Below are 17,490 nucleotides of genomic sequence, written 5' to 3' on the forward strand. Positions count from 1 at the left end.
GACCTTGCTTGAATACCTTCTACACCTATCAGAGTGTATAGAAGGTTAGCCCATCTCTGGACAGCCTCTAGTTGTTTGCTTCATTAGAGGTTTGCTTTTGTCAAAGCCCCCTATCAAACCTCCACCAGTGTCATCGGATCTCAATGTCATTCTCACCCAGCTGATGAAACCTCCTTTCAAGCCACTGAATTCCTGCCATCTGGAAGGTCGTTTTCTTGGTGGCTGTTACTTCAGCTCATAGAGTTGGTGAGCTTCAGGCCTTAGTGGTGGATACACCTTATATTAAGTTTTTCATCACAACAGAGTAGTCCTTCACACTCATCCTACGTTCCTGCCAAAGGTGGTGTCAGAATTTCATCTGAACCAGTTGATTGTCTTGCCAACATTCTTCCCCGACCTCTTGCCCATCCTGGCAAAAGCAGCTTGCACACTTTGGATTTCAAGAGAGCATTGGCTTGCTACATGGAGTTGACCATGCCCCACAGATAGCCCACTCAGCTTTTTGTTTCTTTTAATCCTAACAGGATGGAGGTCACCATCGGGGAGATGCACCATTTCTAATTGGCTGGCAGATTGCATTTCCTTCACTTCTGCCCAGGCTGGGCTGACCCTAGAGGGTCATGTCACGGCTCATAATGTCAGAGCCATGGCTGCGTCAGTAGCCCACTTGAGGTCAGCCTCCATTGAAGAAATTTGCAAGGCTGCAAAGTGGTCTTCAGTTCCCACATTCACATCACACTACTGCCTTGAGCAGGATACCCGACGCAACAATGTGTTCGGGCAGACAATGTTGTAGAATCATGCCTGGAGTGGACTTCCTGGGCCGATGCGTCGGCTCCATCTCTGGCCATCTTTGGGTCTGGGCTGAAGGCTCACCTTTTTGGTGCTGCTTTTGACTCCTGACTTTTTCACTTGTTCAGAACCCTTATTTTATCAATCTCACTTTAATAGTCCCTTATCTTTTGTTTGTCCTGTTTGTCCTAATTAGATTGTAAGCTCTGTTGAGCAGGGACTGTCTCTTCATGTTCAAGTGTACAGCGCTGCGTACGTCTAGTAGTGCTATAGAAATGATAAGTAGTAGTAGTAATTTTGGGGTCTAGAATCCAACTCCATCCTCCTAGGCCCATTTTATTCCATTCCAGGCTGCACTCTCATTTAGATTGCACTGTGTATAGTTTCAGGTTATTAATCTATGTTATGTCCTTACCGTTGTGAGGCCAATCGTCAAATGTTCGTTGTTTTTGTGAGCCTGGATGCTAGGGATTCCCCACTTGTGAGAATAAATAAGCCTGCTTGTCCTCAGAGAAAGCGAAGGTACTTACCTGTAGCAGGCATTCTCCAAGGACAGTGGCTTTATATTCTCACAATTCCTCCCATCTCCCCTTGGCGTTGTCTCCTCTATTATTTTTACTTGATTTTTGCTGTGGTAATAGTAAGCTGAGGAGACCACGTTCTCACAGCGGGTGGGAAGGCATTTGCGCATACGCGGTGGCGCGTGCCTCACACTCTACAAAGCTCTACTGATACTTGCTATGAGTTCCAGACCGACGACACAGTTCGGTGTTGCCTGCTGTCCTCGGAGAACATCTGCTACAGGTAAGTACCTTTGCTTTATTTGTGGGAGATGGCTCCTGTAAAAATGCATGGGTTTATACATACATGGGTCGACAAGAGCATTCATGATTTTTTATGTGCACTTATATTCTGCAAGTCACTTGCACAGTTCAATGCAGATTATAAAACTAATGACTAGGACATTTCTCAATAAAACAATAAAATTAAAAAATACATGGAACCATCAAAGACAACAGCTCAACAGCTAGAATTTAGATAAACTTCTAAAAGTGGAAGCTTTTTAATTAAATATTGACAACTTATTTTCTTGTCCCAAACTCAGGGGTGAGACCTTGTTTCTTATGACTTCTACCCCTTCTGAAATCGACTCGAACCTACCCAGACTCCCTCCCTCCCTTAATTCCCACAAAGGAAGGTTTTAAATGATTTCTTAAATTGCAGATAATTCCTCTTACACCTAATAGGAATAGACAAGGCATTCCATACAGAAGAGGATTGATATAAAATAGAAGAGGTCACTTGCTTATGTGACGACCTTTTTAACAGTTGGGAAATGAAGTAACATCTGATTACAAGAAGAATGTAAATTTCTGCTCGTGGACAAGTGAATTAAAATCAGCAAATATGGTGCAATACCATATAAAGGACCATGTTTACTAAGATGTGCTAATATTTTTAGCGTGTGCTACAAATTAGCACATGCTAACTGTACAGACACCCATAGGAATATTATGGGCATCTACATAGCGTGGCTTAGTAAAAAGGGCCCAAAATTTTGAACACAAAAATCAAAGTTTGAATGATATCCAAGCCTCAATAAGGAGCCAGTGAAGTTTTAGAAATAAAGATGTCCAGTTTATAAGCTGCAAATATTAATCTTGACAGTGGCATTTAGGCAGAAGAGTGGAGTTGTGAGGCACACACTTAACCTATGCAAAGTATATCCACTAAGTAGCACCTACCTTGGAGCAGGTGCAACTTTGTGTGCAGCATTTGTATGGCACAGGCGCTTATTCCATAAGCTTGTTTTATCAAGGTACATTCAAGGTACATAGAGCCAGCCATGTGTTGACTTTACAAAACAGGTACATGCTTTGTGATTTTTATAGGTGTCCTGTTTATAAGCTTGCCCACAAGACAGTAATGTAGAAGGCAGGAGACATATAATTTGTACAGGAAATAAAGGATTTCAAAATATGCAGCATCGGTACATGAAGGAATCCATACTATTTATCGGCATGCATCCTAAAGCATAGCCTCTTAATCTGAAAAAGCTATTTCTTCTCAAATTCTTTTAGAGTTAGACTTGAAGGTACATCATTAGGTGATTTGTTTCATTCATAGGCTCCTTTCTTTTCTGATGAACTTAAATAACTTGCAGCAGCCCTATTGTCGGTTGAATGAAGCAGTCAGACTGTTAAGCAGCACAGCATATGGGTATTTGTTAGGAAATTAATTTAAGTCCACATGCTGTGACGCAAGGCAAATTACCTTAATCTCCTGAGGGACATCATTTCATTACAAGCACATACTTACAACCATTGCTCCTGTTTTTTAACCTATTTGATAATGTATAATTTACCTCTGGGGGAATTCTGCACTATGCAGAACTCCCCATTCATGTAGAATTTTTTGCATTTACCATGCCGAATTCTTTGGGGACAGCATCAGCAATTATAGGGAATAGAAGCAGTGATAACTCAGTTTCTCTCCCCCATTTCCTGCAGTGATCACAAGAAAAAGAGGTAGTTGGCTCCACATTGAGCTCTGTCCACCTTCTGATCCCAGCTCTTTATATAGGGACCCTTTTACTAAGGTGCGCCAAAAAACGACCCACAGTAGTGTGGGCGCGTGTATTAGACACTCGCCAGGTTATTTCTCCATCGCGTCTGGGGGAAAAAAAGGGGAGTTGAGCCGGGAAATGGACATGCGACAAAATGAAAACCAGCACTCGTCTATGGCCTGAGCCCTTAACGCCACCCATTGACTTAACAGTAAGGGCTCACATATTACCCGCGAGGTAACAGTCCAGCGCGCGCCAACTGACGATTACCACCAGGAATGCCCCTGCAGTAGAAAATAGAAAATTTTCTACTACTACTAATAGCATTTATATAGCGCTACCAGACGCACGCAGCGCTGAACATTTGACATAGAGAGACAGTCCCTGCTCAAAGAGCTTACAATCTAGGTAAAACAGACAAGACATTACGGGCAAGGGAATTGCAGGGTAAAGAGGAACAGGGGAGAGGAGGAGGGCAAATGAGTAGCGGTTAGGAGCCAAAGGCAGTAGAGAAATGGTGAGCTTTCAGCATAGATTTAAAAACAGGTATAGATGGAGCTAGACGTATGGGTTTGGGAAGACGGTTCCAGGCATAAGGTGCTGCAAGATAAAAGGAACGAAGTCTGGAGTTAGCGGTGGAGGAGAAGGGGGACGACAAGAGAGATTTGGGTTTTCTACCGTGGGTTTTCGGTGCACACTAAACTCGGAATTACCGCCAGTTGTATGCAGTAGCCAGGCAGTAATGCCGATTTGCCGCATGTACGTAGGCCATTACGCACCTTTGTAAAAGGGCTTCTTGAATTGCATGGCTGTATGAAGTCTTGTGTGGTTCAAAGGAACAGTTGGAGTCAGGAATCAAAGGAGGATGGCGTGGCCCACTGTGCAGTCATTTTCTGTCTCACGATGGGGGGTATGTTGCAGGAGTTGGGGGAGAGTAAATTGGATGTGTGCCATGGGGAGGGGAGTAGTGGAGGAGAAAAAAAGCAGAGATGGGGGGTGGAAACTGAGGAGGGACATAACTAGGGGTATTGCTGGGAGTTAGAGAGAAAGGGGCCAAAGAAGGCTGAGGGGTGGGAAAAGTGAACTGTGGAGGGCAGAGAACATTCTAGAAGGTGGAGATGGAGAGAAAAAACTAGAGGGCAGAGAGAAATCTGGGAAATACCCTCCCTGAATAAGGATCAGAGAAAGCTGGGGGCTAAACTTATCAAGGGAGTGGGAGGGCTTCAGGCTAAGTTGGAAAGAGAGAAATGGGAAGACTAGATCCCAGGGAGTGATATTGCTGGGCAGGGTCAAGTTTGAGGAGAGAAAAAAATCTGGGGGGGGGGGGGTGAGTAGATTTCAAGCTTGGGGGAGATTTTCAAATTTTTTGTGCGTAACTTTAAATTTATTTTGAGCAGAATTCCCCCAGGAGGAGTAATTAAAAATCAGTATTGGGTTATGGACATAGTACCTATTTTACTCTGATAATAACCAGCTAGTTGATTCGCAGTTGGAATGAATTTAGAATCCTGAAATTGAGATAGAGAAGTGTCAGTAAGACTATTAAGAATCTGAAACAAATATTTGTTATTAGGTTGATCAACTCCTATTAGTTTAAAGAAATAATTTTTCCTGGTCGATTTTAACACTTTCTTATAATCTACTACTACTACTACTTATCACTTCTATAGCGCTACAAGGCGTACGCAGCGCTGTACACTATACACACAAAGACAGTCCCTGCTCAAAGAGCTTACAATCTAAATAAGACAGGTAACAGACAGAACAATTAAGAGGTAAGGAGAATTAAAGAGGAGGAGATAAAAGGTACAGGCAAGTGAGCAGTGGTTAGGACTCAAAAGCAGCATCAAAGAGGTGGGCTTTTAGCTTGGACTTGAAGACGGCCAAAGACGGGGTTAGACGTACATGCTTGGGAAGTCTATTCCAGGCTTGTGGTGCAACGAGATAGAAGGAACGGAGTCTGGAATTAGCAGTAGAGGAGACGGGAACTGACAAAAGTGATTTATCAACAGAACTGAGTGCCCGAGGGGGGGTGTAGGGAGAGACAAGAGTGGAGAGGTACTGGGGAGCAGCAGAGTGAATACACTTATAGGTCAGTAAGAGAAGTTTGAATTGAATGCGGAAACGGATAGGGAGCCATTGAAGTGATTTGAGGAGAGGGCTAATATGAGCATAGCGATTTTGGCGGAAAATGAGTCGTGCAGCAGAGTCATGAACTGTCTTCCTCCAAATCACTCTATGGTCAGATTTATCTTTTACCCATTTTTGCTCGAGCTTCCTAATGTTTGCTTTAATTTCAGTACCTCTGATGTATACCATTTATTGCTACATATTAACATAGTAAATGACGGCAGATAAAGACCTCTATGGTCCATCCAGTCTGCCCAACAAGATAAACTCATTTTACATGGTATGTGATACTTTATACCCGAGTTTGATTTGTCCTTGCCATTCTCAGGGCACAGACTGTAGAAGTCTGCCCAGCACTGTTCTTGTACTAAATTCTGAAGCTAACATTGAAACCCCTTAAAATTTACACTCCAGCCCATCCATACCTATTCAGTCACGATCAGGGCGTAAACCGTAGAAGCTACATCTGGGATACTTAACTTTCAATTGAAGCGGGGCTATCTCATCAAGAATTGTAGAACTTATCCTTTGCCAGTCATCAATAAATTCAGCTGAATTGATATTAGACCACTAATATCAATTCAGATATCCCAAAAGATATCCCAAAAATTAACTGGATTAATTCTACCTTTGGTGATATAACGAATGGGTTGATAATTGATAGAACCCCTAACCTGCTTCCAATGCAGTATAATAAATTAGCAAAAATTATCTGACCAGAGATTTTGTTCCCAATTAACGACTTCTAAACTAATATTTGAAATAATAGTATCAAAAAAAAGAAATTAAATCCAATTGGTTACCCTTGTCATGGGTAGGGTAAGGGAGAAGAATGGAATAATTCAAAGAAGAAAGAAAAAAGTAAAGATAATGTCTCCCTGAATTACCATCCTTTTCTAAATGTATATTAACAATCTCCCAAGATCAAGTTGCATGGATTGAAAATTAGTTTCTAAGAACAAAATCATAGAATGTAGTAGAAGCCTTAACCCATTTCCCAGGGGACAGTAACAAAGAATACAGGTCAGGGAATCACTTAAAGTCGGTTTCTTAAGTTGACAAGCAAAAATCTCTATATCTGCTGTGATGGTTGACTCTATTAAGTTTGCATAAAATATTGTTTTATAGACCAAAGCAATACCACTACCTTCTTTCCACGTCATGCTAAAGAAATTACCCTATAGCCAGCAGGACAAAATTCATTTATACGTGGATTTTCCTCAGAGGACAACCAGGCTTCAGTTAGAAAAAGACAACCTGGCTGATGATAATTAATCCAGTTACTGATCTAAAAAGCTTTGTTACAGAGCAAATGTTAATATAATAACAGAAAATAGGGACAGTATAAGTTGAACTGATATTAGACTACTGTAATGGTATACATGTGTAAAATACATAAATCTTTTAAAAATGATATATATATATATACATATACACACACACTAGTGACTAGTTAAAAAAAATCGTAAAAAAGAATATCATATAAACAAAAACTAAATTACAAGTTATAAATTATAAAATGCATCTAAAACAAAAACACCAAACATATAAAATACAGATAAAAGTGAATACATTAGAATCAAATTGACAGGAGAGATAAACTAATGAGGTTACATATCCAATTATATGGGCAATTCATTTATAAATCACATTCAGCATCTATTTGTGGACATATGTGGTGATAGTATATAAAATAGACCACCTATTTCTATAGTTTGGTTATAACACACGAATTGAAAGGGTCTACAAAGTCAAACCTGTGTAGTATAAAAGCTAATAGTCCAAATTGGAGGTTCAAGCAATGGAGAAGCAGTGCTCCAACTCAAGTTCTAATGAGAACTCATCCAACTACAAACAAGGAATACTAACTATGTCACAATGTACAAAACTAGGATGTAATAGAAACTATAATGGAGACACCCACCCTAAAACAAAAAACTACATATCCCAAGACAGGAAGGAGAAAAAATGAGAACAAATGCATGGGGAAAGTTAAATATAAACTTTGGTATGATAAAATGGACAAACATTTCATTCTTAAAATGCATAATGCTACTGTTGCATTCTGAAATGTGAAAATTAAAAAGTAAAATTAAAACGCCAGAAAATAAATCAATAAAGGACTCATATGAAAGATAAAACTTAATTTTAAAAACGTGGGAAATAAAGAAAACATGGGCAATAAAACTACTAAAATTATGCGCCCCCATTCAGTAATGCACATAAAAAACATGAAAGACAACATCTTTTAAGAATAAAGGAAGGAAGAGAAATCCTTGCCAAACTGATAAACAAATGATGCTGGTGTCAGTGCAGAATGGGATAATAACAAAAAAAACCCCGCTTCATACATAGGGCTTCTTTTACAAAGCCACGCTAGCAATTCCCACACGGCAAATGAGAGGAAGTCCATAGAAATTGAATGGGCTTCCTCTCATTTACCGCACAGGAATCACTAGCGTGACTTTGTAAAAGAAGCCCATAATGTTTCCGCAAATATGTACCAACAGCATCAACAATGCAAGTGGAGTGACAGTCACTTGTAGGCATCACAACGAAAATGTAAAATTTAAGTGCAAAATATATATGAATAAAACAATTTTCTTAAAAAGTATATAACGGACACCATATAATGGACACCAATATGTATGAGGAAATATAATACATGTTAAAAAAGCATAGGAAAAATACTGCAAAGGGAAAAAACTGCAGAGAAGTCTCTTACCAAGTGGATAAATCAATGATGCTGCTGCCGGCAAGGCGCGGAAGCATAGAAGAAGTTGCATCATCACACAGTTCGGTTTAAGAATCACCCTTTCATGAATAATGTAATGGCCACATCAGCCACCGGGGGGGGGGGGGGGGGTTGTGAAGAATATGTCACTGAATATAAAAGTATTTGCTTATTAATAATAGGGAAAAATGACAAAAATGAATGATGCAGGGACCGAATGGTGTGGAAAAAGATTTGGCTTTAAAGGAAGAATTATATATATATATATATATATATATATATATATATATATATATATATATATATATATATATATATAGACAGATATATGCTTCTGATCGTCTGAGTGTCAGTGTACAATGATGACACCTACAGTGGCTAGATTTAAGATCCATGATTGCAAGATTTCAGAAAGAAACCTAAAGGCATGGCTGTTGGCTGAAGACTTTCACTTTAAAGAGTGAGCTAAGTGAATTTATTTATTATTTTATTTATTTGTTGCATTTGTATCCCACATTTTCCCACCTATTTGCAGGCTCAATGTGGCTTACATAATGCCGTAATGGCGATTGCCATTTCCGGATTGAGAAATACAAAATGGTTCTTAAGTGACAGAGTAGATTAAGCAATCAAAAAAAGTCCACAAATAGAAACACTGTATCAGTCAACTGTAAATAAGTATCTTGTTTCTTGCTTCAAGAGGGAATTCTTCATCTTAAGAGGATTTTCCCTATATTTGTAACTATACACTCTGCAGGAGTAAATGAGATTCTGAGGTGCATGATAATCGTAATGATGATGGCCATGGTTTGTCCACTATAGGAAATAATCCGCAGGTAATTATGTATGAACTGTCATATGTGCGTGTGTGTATTTTGGGAGAAAAATTATATATATTGAAAGTGCTGGCCCCAAGGGGTTTAAAAAAAAAAGGGAGAGTGAGAAAAAAGAAATGAGAGGGAAGGGGAAAAGGGGGGTACAAGGGAAGGGGAGGGGAAAAAAGCTAAAGGGAAGAGGAAAGGAAAGGGGAGAAAAAGAGCAAAGAGAGCGGGGAAAGAAAAGGGAAAAAAGAAAAAGTGAAAAAAGAGAAAAGGAAAAAAACAAGAGGAGGAGGAAGGGAAAAGAGGATGAAAGAAGGGAAAAAAGAGGAACAATGGAAGGGAACAAAAGGATAAGAAACCATGCATAAATGGCTATGTGCAAAAGCCACTGCAGAAAAAGGAAGCTGTGTGCAAAACCAAATATGGTTAAAAAGAACTGTGTGCAAAAAACACTATAAATAAAAAGGTACCTTCATATTCAAAATCCACTATAAACAAAAATTTTAAAACACTGCAAAAAAAACCCATTATGAATAAATGAGTCTCTATGGATTCCTTACTACAAAAATAGTCTCGGGTGCAAGGGCAGCTCAAGACAATTTGTTGCCTGAAGTGAGAGATGATCTGGCAACCCACCCCCCCCCCCACACACACACACAAGAATACAAAATATCAGTGGGGCCAGTGTTGCCCCAACTGTTAGACAAGACTGGCCAGCTGCCTAGCAGATTCTTAAAGAGTAGTAGCTGCTATCAAAACAAAACAATAGATCATAACCGTCAGACAAGCTCAAAGAACCATGTTTCAATCAGCACATACTTTAACTTCTTTTCTCCAAAAACACAAAAGAGATGCAAAATGCTCAAACGACAAGGAGCCAAAAAAAAAAAAATGGCAGCAAAAGAAAAGCTCCGTTTAACACACCATAATAAAACTAGTTATTCTGGGGTTGATATTTTCTAAGGCACTTATTCTGCTAACCAAGTAAGCACCAATGACAGGGATATTCAGAAGTCCAGAAAGAGTGGGGAACAAGTAATGGCTCTTCAAAGACAAACCATGGAATCGCTAGTTTATTATACAGTCTTTATTTGTAGTTGATACACTTTGAGAGAGACAGGGCAGAATACAGTAAAGAGAAGAGGCCGGCAGCAGACATTGAATGTAAATAAACCAGGGGGGAGGGGTTTGAGAGAGGGGGGGGAAAAGATGTTGGACAACCTGACAGTGGGCTTTGTGATGCCGCTGTCTCTAAAATGCGCTTCATGTAGGAGGCATATGTCCACATCACCCCCTCTCCAGGAGTACTTTAGAACCTTAAAGACTAAAAACTGGAAATCATTGGTGGAATGTGATTAGCTGCATTCTCCACAAAAGGTGCTGATAACACATTCTGGCTGATGCAGCTTCAGTGCTCTGTGATGCGAGTCTTGATTAGACGCTTAGTCTTACCTACATATAAAAAAAAATGACAAGGACACAGGTGGGGAGGGGTTCTTTTACAAAGGTATGTTAGCGTTTGTAGCGTGAACTAAACGCTAGAGATACCCATCTGCTGGTTGAGGAGCATAACCCACTTCTCTGGACTGCTCTAGCAGGACCCAAAAAAAGCAAATTAAAAGGTAAGAACAAATTTCACAGTGCATCCGATTTCAGAACAGTGTAGTAGACCTAGAATCTAAAATCTTGGGAATGCATGTAACAGATGACCCCCAGGCAATTTTTGGTTCATATGCTTGCTTTTGTTGTAGTTAACTGATGTTAGTGAGCAGAACAAGAAGCTGGAAATTCAAACTAGGAAAGTTCAAGCTCGTTTAGAAAACTTACAGGTATGTATGAGATATTTCAGTTTTTGCTTTGCTTTTTCCCTTTTATAATCAAATCAAATGTAATTTGTAAAAAGTATATTCAGACTTGATATACCACCTATTATTTTGTAGAGGAAGCATACATTTCTGATGGTTCAGAAGTGTAAAGATAATACAGTACAAGCAAGTCAAGAGATGAAACCTAGCAAGCAGGAGAAAACACATCTAACCACCAAAACTTCTAAGGTGAGAGATGAATGACTGTCTTCTACTTGTAAACTGTCAACTTATCCATTCTGCTTAAATTGGTATTTTGGTGTCTTGTTTTGGGATTCACCTGACGGGCTCCAGTTCACAACATTAGCATCAACACTTCATGGAAATATTTGCTTTAACTCAGTTTTTTGAAATCTGTTAGCAGGATCTTCTATCAGCCATGGAAATGACTGAAGCTTTAATGATTAAAACTTGTGAGCGCTAATGCTAAACTTGTGCAAATTCTTTGTGTCTAAAATGTTTAATGCCAGAATTTTCAGTTTTATAAAAGAAAAAGTGCTAGTGTGGCCTTTGAGATTGAGCCAGGACCTTTTACATATGTCTCTTTAGGAATTGGGGATAGAGGGTATAATAGAAGAAAATGTTTCTTCATGGAAAAATTGGTGGATACATGGCACAGCCTCCCAGTGGAGATTTTTGAGGACAGAAACTATAGTAGAATTCAAAAAGGCATGAGTCAAGGAGAGATGATCTTTGTTGATGGGGAAGTCCAGGTAAAATCAGAGAACTAGAAGGGTCTTTGGTATTGTAATAGAAAGGGAGAATAGCCAACCTGTTTTGGCCTTCTGTCATAGAGGCAAAATCTCTACATATTATAGCCATGAAAGCTTCAGCTAAAATTGATTTATTCAGTGAATTGGATTTATGATTTGATTATATTAATAAACAGTTTCTCATACCACAAGAAGACTCTTGTATTGCTGCTGAGAATGGCAGTCACAAGATTAATTTCACCCTGGCCAAACTGTTTCAAATTGAACAAAGCACAAGGTATTACCAGGTGATAAGTTAATGCTCATAAGCTTAAAAAATTATATTAATGTTGGCTATAATTATTTCAAGATAGGTTCCAGGCGGGCCAATATTGAGATGTGATGGTAGGATGCCTAGAGTAGGTAGTAAAATTAAATGGGGGATTGAGGTATAGCAGGTGTTTAAATGTAGCTGATGGGCAATAATGTTGCTTCACATGCAATATGAGCATTCCTCTGTTCCTCACAAAAGGTTATATTTGGCATGATGCCACTATCAACTGTTGAAAGCATAATATATTTTATATCAGCCAGCCCAGTAGCTCAGCCAGAGGATTTCCTAAGTCAAATACCTCAGGTGCTTGATCACCTGAGATTGAGGCTGTTGCAGAGGCAGTCATGCTCAGAGGCTCAGTTCCCTGCTCAATTCCGAACAGCGCCCTAAAAGAACTCCCTAATGATCAACACTAATAGCATGCAAATTTAGGCACGTTGTTATCATTGATCATTAGGGACTTCTACGGGAGGGTTGTGCCTGGGCATGCGCTCAAGAGCCCAAGCACAATCCTCCCGCAGAAGAGGTTTCAGCAGACCTATCAAACCTAATGCCCTGGCAGTCTGGTGGAACCCAGACCCCCAACCCCCCCAAGCATGTATGGGCCTGGATGTCCAGTGGACACCCATAGTCATCCCCACCCCCCCCCCCCCCCCAAAAAAAAAAAAAAAGTAGAAAGCCTAGTGGTCCAGTTGGACTCCTCCCACCCCTAAAGTCTAGTCCTGGTGGTCTAGTGGTGGACCCCTCAACCCCATCCTACCTTCAAGAAGGAGGAGGGACTAGCACTCTCTCCCTCCTGCGAGGCGGTGGCACCTTCTCAAAATGGCAGTGCCCTGTCCGGTGTATCCTGGGATGCACTGGGCGTGACTTAACTTCTATATAAGGGAGGAACTCTCCTTTTTATGGCCATTAAGCCCCGCCCAGTGCATCCATTTTGAGGAGGCGCCCTGGCCCGGCAGGAGGAGGGAGGGAGTGCTAGTCCCTCCTCGCTCTTGAAGGTTGGATGGAGTTGGGGGGGGGGTCACTTCTAGACCACCAGGGCTAGCCTTTGCGGGTGGAGAGAGGGTCCCACTGAACCACCAAGGTTTTTAGTTATTTTCGGGGAATGGGGTTTGGTTACATCATTGGGGGTCTGGGGGGCCAGGGGTCCACTGAACTATCAGGGATGTGACGGCTGGCCTCCTCTGCTCGGAAAACCCTAACACCAGCTCTGAGCTGGCGTAGGGTTTGCCGCAGGAGGAGCACCCTTGTTTGGCACTCTGCCTGCTGCAATTTATGTTCATAGCTGGCAAGCTTGTTGTTTCACACACACACTGTCTCTGATCATTGTGCACTAGCAAACGCAGGCACGAATCCGGCACCAATGGCCTCTAGCGCCCGCATTCGCTTCTGATCATCTTAGTGTCAGTGTACAATGATGACACCTAGTGGTTGGATGTATGATCCATGATTGCAAGATTTCAAAAAGAAACCTTGGCATGGCTGTTGGCTGAAGACTTCCACTTTAAAGAGTGAGATAAGTGAACTGGGAGAGGATATAAAATAGAGGAAGAAATCCCCAGGTAGTTATGAATGAACTCTCATAATACCGTAGTCCATTAATGGCCAGTTGTGGTTCAACTTAAAATCCCAAGAGAACAGAAGGAAACTGCTGGGCAAAAAACAACTGTGTCTTTAATTTATAGGAAGGTGTAATTTTAGTTTATACTCAAAATGTACACCATATTTGAATATTAATTTTATTCCTTTTTTTAAGGTACCTCTTAATACTCAAGTGTATGAGTTGTCATCTGCTCTTATGGACTGGATCTCAGATCATCAGCTTAATAAAATCTGGCCTGAAGACATCAAGAGCAATGAGAAATTAATGTGCATGTGCACCGCCCCCAAACACTATATGCTGGAGAAATGTGCCAGGGTACATGTTTGTGTTTATATCTAGGCACTGGAGCCAAATTTGTGTTAGAATTAATAACTTTAACGCATATTCTCTGTTGGACTACTGCATCTTGAATAACATGACCTGTTCACTACTTTTCAGTGTTATACGTGAGAAGCTTCTTTTCCTTAGCTTCTGACAGATCAGTCTAAAACTTGTGGTTTATGTCTGTTGACCAGCAGACAAATACAGAGAAAGAAAGTAATTCTTTGTGATGTGCCCCTTAAAGGTACTGTGCAGCCTTAAAACATTGTGTTTCTTGGTCTCCAGCGGATGATGATGGTACACCATGCAGTTCCTTGGCTGATAAGTAGTACTACTTAGCCCTCATAGATCCAGAGCTAGTATATTGTAGCTTTAATGGGCTACAAAGAACTTCTGGCATTTCAAGGCATCAGTCTTTAGGAAATGCTTCTCATTCTCCAAGTTCCTTTCCTATTTCTCCCCCTACTCTGGGAGGGGCCTTTGGGATTGAGAAACCTCCAGACCTCTTATCTGAAGGCTCACTTCTGGACCAGTCTAGAGGCTGGGAACCAGTGCTTTCCTGGAGTTTATCTTAACCTGAAGGCAATAATTAGTGGTGCTGAGTTCCTTCCCTTCTCCCCCACTGCCACTGCTGCCCTGAAGTGCTTATGCAGTTTTAATTCTGTAAACCACAAGTAAGTTTATTAGGATTTATTTACCACCTTTTTGAAAGAATTCACTCAAGGTGGTGTACAGTAAGAATAAATAAACATAAGCAGTAGACAATTACAGCAGTAAAAATATTCAAATAACAATACAAAGTATGGCATAGTACACTACTTACAATGTCAACACAATACGTAAAAGAACATTTTATTTTAATAAGGGTATAAGCAAAGAAGGTGCATATAGATAGGTAAGAGGAGTTAGAAAATAAGGGGACTAATTTAAAGAAAGTTGCAGATGAGGTTAGAGAGATGATAAAATGTTAGCTAGGGTAGAAGTGGATAAACATGTTCTGCCTCAGTTTGTGCAGCCCTTGTCACTCCTTGTGTATGTGAGTGACACTAACAAGTTAGTTACTTGTTCCATTAAAGGCCTAGTTGAAGAGCCAAGCTTTCACCTGCTTCCAGAAGTAGAGATAGTTTTGTGTTAAACAGAGCCTTTCAGGGAGTGCATTCCAGAGTGTGGGGGCTACCTAGAGAAGGCTCGCTTGCGGGTATCACATCGTGTAATGTCTTTTGGAGAGGGTGTGGTTAGGGATACCCCTTGGGAGGACCTTAGTGTCCTTGAAGGTGTGTAGAAGGTTGTCCTGTTCTTCAAGTACTTGGGGCCATTTCCTTTAAGGGCCTTGAAGATCAGACATAGAGTTTTAAATGTAGCCCTGTATTCTCCAAGGACAAGCAGGCTGCTTGTTCTCACTGATGGGTGACGTCCACAGCAGCCCCTCCAATCGGAAAACTTTACTAGCAAAGGCCTTTGCTAGTCCTCGCGCGCCGATGCGCACCGCGCATGCGCGGCTGTCTTCCCGCCCGAACCGGCTCATGTTCGTCAGTCTTCTTTTGTCCGCGCTCGGGACGGTCGTGTTTGCGCCGTTTCGCACCCCTAAAAGTGACCCTCGCGCGTCTTCGCGTTTTTTGCTTTAAAAAAAAACGGACCTTTACGGTCTTTACCCCTTTCCCGTGCTTCCAGCTTTTGCCCCGCATAAGTTTCCTTTCGCTTTCGGGGTAGGCCTTTTTTGAGGCCTCGGTACGGGTTTTTTCTCTCCCTATTTTTGGTGCCTATATCGCCATTACGAGTTTTGATTTCGCCGGCGTGATTTTTTCCGCCCATGTCATCGAAGTCTCCCAGCGGCTTCAAGAAGTGCACCCAGTGCGCCCGGGTAATCTCGCTCACTGATAGGCACGTGTCGTGTCTTCAGTGTCTGGGGGCTGGGCACCGCCCACAGGCCTGTAGTCTTTGCGCCCTTTTACAGAAGAGGACTCAGGTAGCGAGATTGGCCCAGTGGAACGTGTTGTTCTCGGTCTCTTCGTCGGCAACAACACCGGGGGCATCGAGTGCATCCACGTCGACAGCATCAAGACCTTCGGCATCGACTGCATCGAGGCATCGACCCTCTGCATCGTCAGTACCGAGACATCGAAAGGCTGCGTCGGTGGTACCGGGACCTCCACTAGTGCTGATGTCGTCGGACGGTGGTGCTTCGACTGGAGTGCAGGTGAGGGCTGTCCATTCCCCTGCTGGTGGCGGTGAGCCTTCGGGTGGGTTTCCCCCTACCCTGAGGGCTCCTGCGGTACAGCCCCCCCGAGACTGACCTTCTTCGGCCTCGGCCCCGAGGAAGCGACGGCTGGATTCTACGTCCTCGTCGGTACCGGGAAGTTCCGGTGACATGCTTCGTTTGAAAAAGTCAAAGAAGCATCGTCACCGGTCTCCTTCCCGCATCGGTACCGAGAGCTCTGGGTCGCCGAGGGAGTCGGCACCCAGTAGGCATCGGCACCGGGAGGACCGCTCACCCTCTGTTCAGGAGGTGTCGATGCGCTCCACCTTGGACAGCCCGGAACAGCCTCGACGCCCGGAACAGACTCTGACCTCGACGCCTGCATCGGCTTCCATGTCTTTCTCCACAGCCGCTCTGCACGAGAGTCTCCGGGCCGTTCTCCCACAGATCCTGGGAGAGCTGTTGCGCCCTTCCCCTCCGGTACCGGGGGTGCTTGCGCCACCGGTACCGTCGAGTGAGGCGCCGGCTGGCCCCTTGCCCGGGGTGAGGCCTCCAGCATCGGTGCCGCTTGCGGTACCGACTGTGGTCGCCTCCCAGGAAGGCTCCCCGACGACATCGGCGGAGGGAGCTTCGCCTGTGCTGGCGAGGGAGTCTACCTCTCAACGCTCCCACCGTGGCCGTGTTTCCACGGAGTGGAGCCAGGCACGGCTTCAGACACAGGTTCATGAACTTGTGTCTGATACCGATGGTGAGGCCTCGTGGGAGGAGGAGGAGGACATCAGATATTTCTCTGACGAGGAGTCTGATGGCCTTCCTTCTGATCCCACTCCCTCCCCTGAAAGGCAGCTTTCTGCTCCCGAGAGTCTGTCTTTTGCGGCCTTTGTTCGGGAGATGTCTACGGCCATCCCCTTCCCGGTGGTTGTGGAGGATGAGCCCAGGGCTGAAATGTTTGAGCTCTTGGACTATCCTTCTCCACCTAAGGAAGCGTCCACAGTACCCATGCATCATGTCCTAAAAAAGACATTGCTGACGAACTGGACCAAGTCTCTAAGTAATCCCCACATTCCCAAGAAGATCGAGTCCCAGTACCGGATCCATGGGGACCCAGAGCTGATGCGCACTCAGTTGCCTCACGACTCTGGTGTGGTGGATCTGGCCCTAAAGAAGGCTAAGAGTTCTAGGGAGCATGCTTTGGCGCCCCCGGGCAAGGACTCTAGAACCTTAGACTCCTTTGGGAGGAAGGCCTACCATTCTTCTATGCTCGTGGCCAAAATCCAGTCTTACCAGCTCTACACGAGCATACATATGCGGAACAATGTGCGGCAGTTGGCGGGCTTGGTGGACAAGCTCCCTCCTGAGCAAGCCAAGCCATTTCAGGAGGTGGTCAGGCAGCTGAAGGCGTGCAGAAAATTCCTGGCCAGAGGGGTATATGATA

The 17,490-nt window shown here is 42.9% G+C and overlaps 1 protein-coding gene across 4 annotated transcripts in view; it reads left to right on the plus strand.

Moving 5' to 3' along the window:
• Positions 1 to 17,490, plus strand: part of CCDC138 (coiled-coil domain containing 138) — a 152,036-nt gene that overhangs the window by 77,140 nt on the left and 57,406 nt on the right. For all 4 annotated transcript variants that reach the window (XM_030201476.1, XM_030201475.1, XM_030201474.1 and 1 more), the window contains exons 8-10: positions 10,795 to 10,872; positions 10,984 to 11,097; positions 13,691 to 13,852. In XM_030201476.1, the coding sequence (XP_030057336.1) occupies positions 10,795 to 10,872; positions 10,984 to 11,097; positions 13,691 to 13,852 (354 nt within the window). The remainder of the gene's footprint in view (positions 1 to 10,794; positions 10,873 to 10,983; positions 11,098 to 13,690; positions 13,853 to 17,490) is intronic.

This window comes from Microcaecilia unicolor, chromosome 4 (genome assembly GCF_901765095.1).
Source record: "Microcaecilia unicolor chromosome 4, aMicUni1.1, whole genome shotgun sequence".
NCBI lineage: Eukaryota > Metazoa > Chordata > Amphibia > Gymnophiona > Siphonopidae > Microcaecilia > Microcaecilia unicolor.